The sequence below is a fragment of the Meles meles genome, chromosome 17 (genome assembly GCF_922984935.1).
Source record: "Meles meles chromosome 17, mMelMel3.1 paternal haplotype, whole genome shotgun sequence".
NCBI classification, from domain to species: Eukaryota; Metazoa; Chordata; class Mammalia; order Carnivora; family Mustelidae; genus Meles; species Meles meles.
In genome coordinates this window covers 3,531,088-3,533,332 of record NC_060082.1, presented here as the reverse complement: position 1 = coordinate 3,533,332, position 2,245 = coordinate 3,531,088, and the positions used below count along the sequence as shown (strand labels likewise).

Here is a 2,245-nt window from a genome sequence, read left to right as displayed (position 1 = left end):
AATTCTTAGTGCAATAAGTGATTTCCCCATCATGTCATGCCCCCACGTCTAAGCCAGCTTCAGACTCGAGACCCTCCTCTTAAGCTGGACATAACCTTAAACAAAGAGAACCATCAGAGCTTTGGGACAAGCACTGTCTGAGCAAGAGATAAAGGTTTTTAAGAGACTTTTGAGAACTATAAGTCATGAGGAGGAGAGCTAACCTCCGGGACTGACGCTGTGCTATCTCCTTGAATCTTTACAAGAGCCTTGAGAGGAACGTATTACCGTGCCTGCTTTAATAAGAGAACGTTTAGACCTGAAACATCAAACAACTTGTCTAAGGCCACACACTTATATGGGCAGATATTACCAGAAACTGTTATGGACTAAACACGTAGTGACACACTTGGCCCGAATGTATGCGAAAATGTTCTGATTATAAAGTCTTAAGAGAAACCCCAGTTTTCCCAATAATTTTCCGAATAGCCCGCTGTACATCTTTGTTCCTAAGGCTGTATACCATAGGGTTCAACAGCGGGGTAATGATAGTATAGGTCACTGTTACCAGCCTGTCTTTGCCTGATGAATACTTGGCTGAGGGCCGAAGGTAGACAGAGGAAGCACAGCCATAGTGGACAATGACCACAATAAGATGGGAGGCACAAGTGGAGAAGGCTTTCCGCTTGCCCTCAGCAGATGGGATCTTCAGGATGGTATGGACAATGAAGCCATAAGAAATACAGATGAAGATCAAGGGTACAACAAGCACCAAGACTCCACAGATGAAGATGACCAGCTCATTGATGTAGGTTTCAGCACAGGCAAGACGGATAACTGGTGAGATGTCACAAAAGTAGTGGTTGACTTTGTTGGGGCCACAGAAAGGGAGGCTGAAGACCAAAGTCGTTGCCACCAGAGATATTAGGAAGCCGCTAACAATACAGCTTGCTGCCAGCTGTCCACACACGCTCCAGTTCATGAGAACGGGGGTAGCGCAAAGGCTGGCAGATGGCAGCGTAGCGGTCATAACCCATAACTCCCAGAAGCAGGCAGTTGGTGACAGCGAAGCCGAGGAAAAAGAACATCTGTGTGGCACAGCCCGTGAAGGAGAGTGTCCTGAGGACAGAGAGCAGGTTGATAAGCATCTTGGGCAGGATAACAATTGTGTAGAAGACTTCAGAGGTTGAAAGGACGCAGAGAAAAAAGTACATGGGTGTGTGAAGGCTGCGGTCCAGGTGGATGACAGAGATGATGGTGACGTTTCCACTCAGGATGATCAAATAGAGGCAGAGAAAAAGCACAAAGAGAACAGGCTGCAATTCACCGAAGCTAGAGAAACCCAGCAGTAGGAACTCAGTGACCTGGGAAGAATTGGCCATGGAGGGGATGCTGCAGAACAAAGTCAGTGTGATCAGGTCCAGAGACCCCTGGGATGGAGGAATCAGAGAGACTTATCCTTCATATAATAACCAGAACCAGTCTGCTGTGAATGGGAAATAAAGAGGAAAAAAGCATTATAAATTAACCAAATATTATCCTAAATTAATATGCATCCACAGTGTTGTTTCTCTGCCAATGATTTTATCAGTGAGTCTGGGGTTAGTGTTCACATGAAGGCACAATATTTGCTGACATAAAACCGGTCCTTTCATCGCCCCCCACTCCACTCTTGCAGACTTATGTACACTCCACTGAATTCTTCGGTAATCTAAGATTCAAAAGAAATCTTATGTTAATTGTGATTTTTAATGGTCATAGTTTTATCCATATTGCTGACACATATATTCCATAAGCAATAGCATCAGTTTCCGAGGATCTGCTTCTCACCTGCTTTTAATACATTCATCATCTAGGGAAACATGAAGATCTGTCTTCATGCCACTGGCTTCTGAAGAATACAGCTCCTTTTCTTTACTGACCGTTTACCTCATTTCCATGCAGTCGTTAATGAAAGGTTAATTTGGTTTAAAACTACTCCTGTCTTAGAGCTAGTTTGATGAATCCTTTGCACACCCTTGTAGGACAGTAAGCCTAATTTCTCTTGCAGAAAACCCATGGCTGGAAGAATTTAGTTTTGATTCCACATTAGCTGGTTGCCCATTGGGTTTCATGTCTTATCCTTGATACTCTCGATTTGGAGACTCAACAAACTGTCTTTCCCAGGATCCATGTCTGAATTCCTGAGTAGGCAGGCTCAGATACTTTCCCTAATGTTTCTGATAAGTTATTGTTCCTAGTGATAGGTTATATGTATTTTAATCAA

The 2,245-nt window shown here is 43.8% G+C and overlaps 1 protein-coding gene across 1 annotated transcript; it reads right to left on the bottom strand.

Moving 5' to 3' along the window:
• Nucleotides 1–418: 418 nt before the first annotated feature.
• Nucleotides 419–1,361, bottom strand: LOC123928354 (olfactory receptor 10R2-like). The gene is given in 2 exon segments (XM_045983474.1): nt 419–970; nt 972–1,361. Coding segments are annotated over 2 exon segments (942 nt in total).
• Nucleotides 1,362–2,245: the final 884 nt, after the last annotated feature.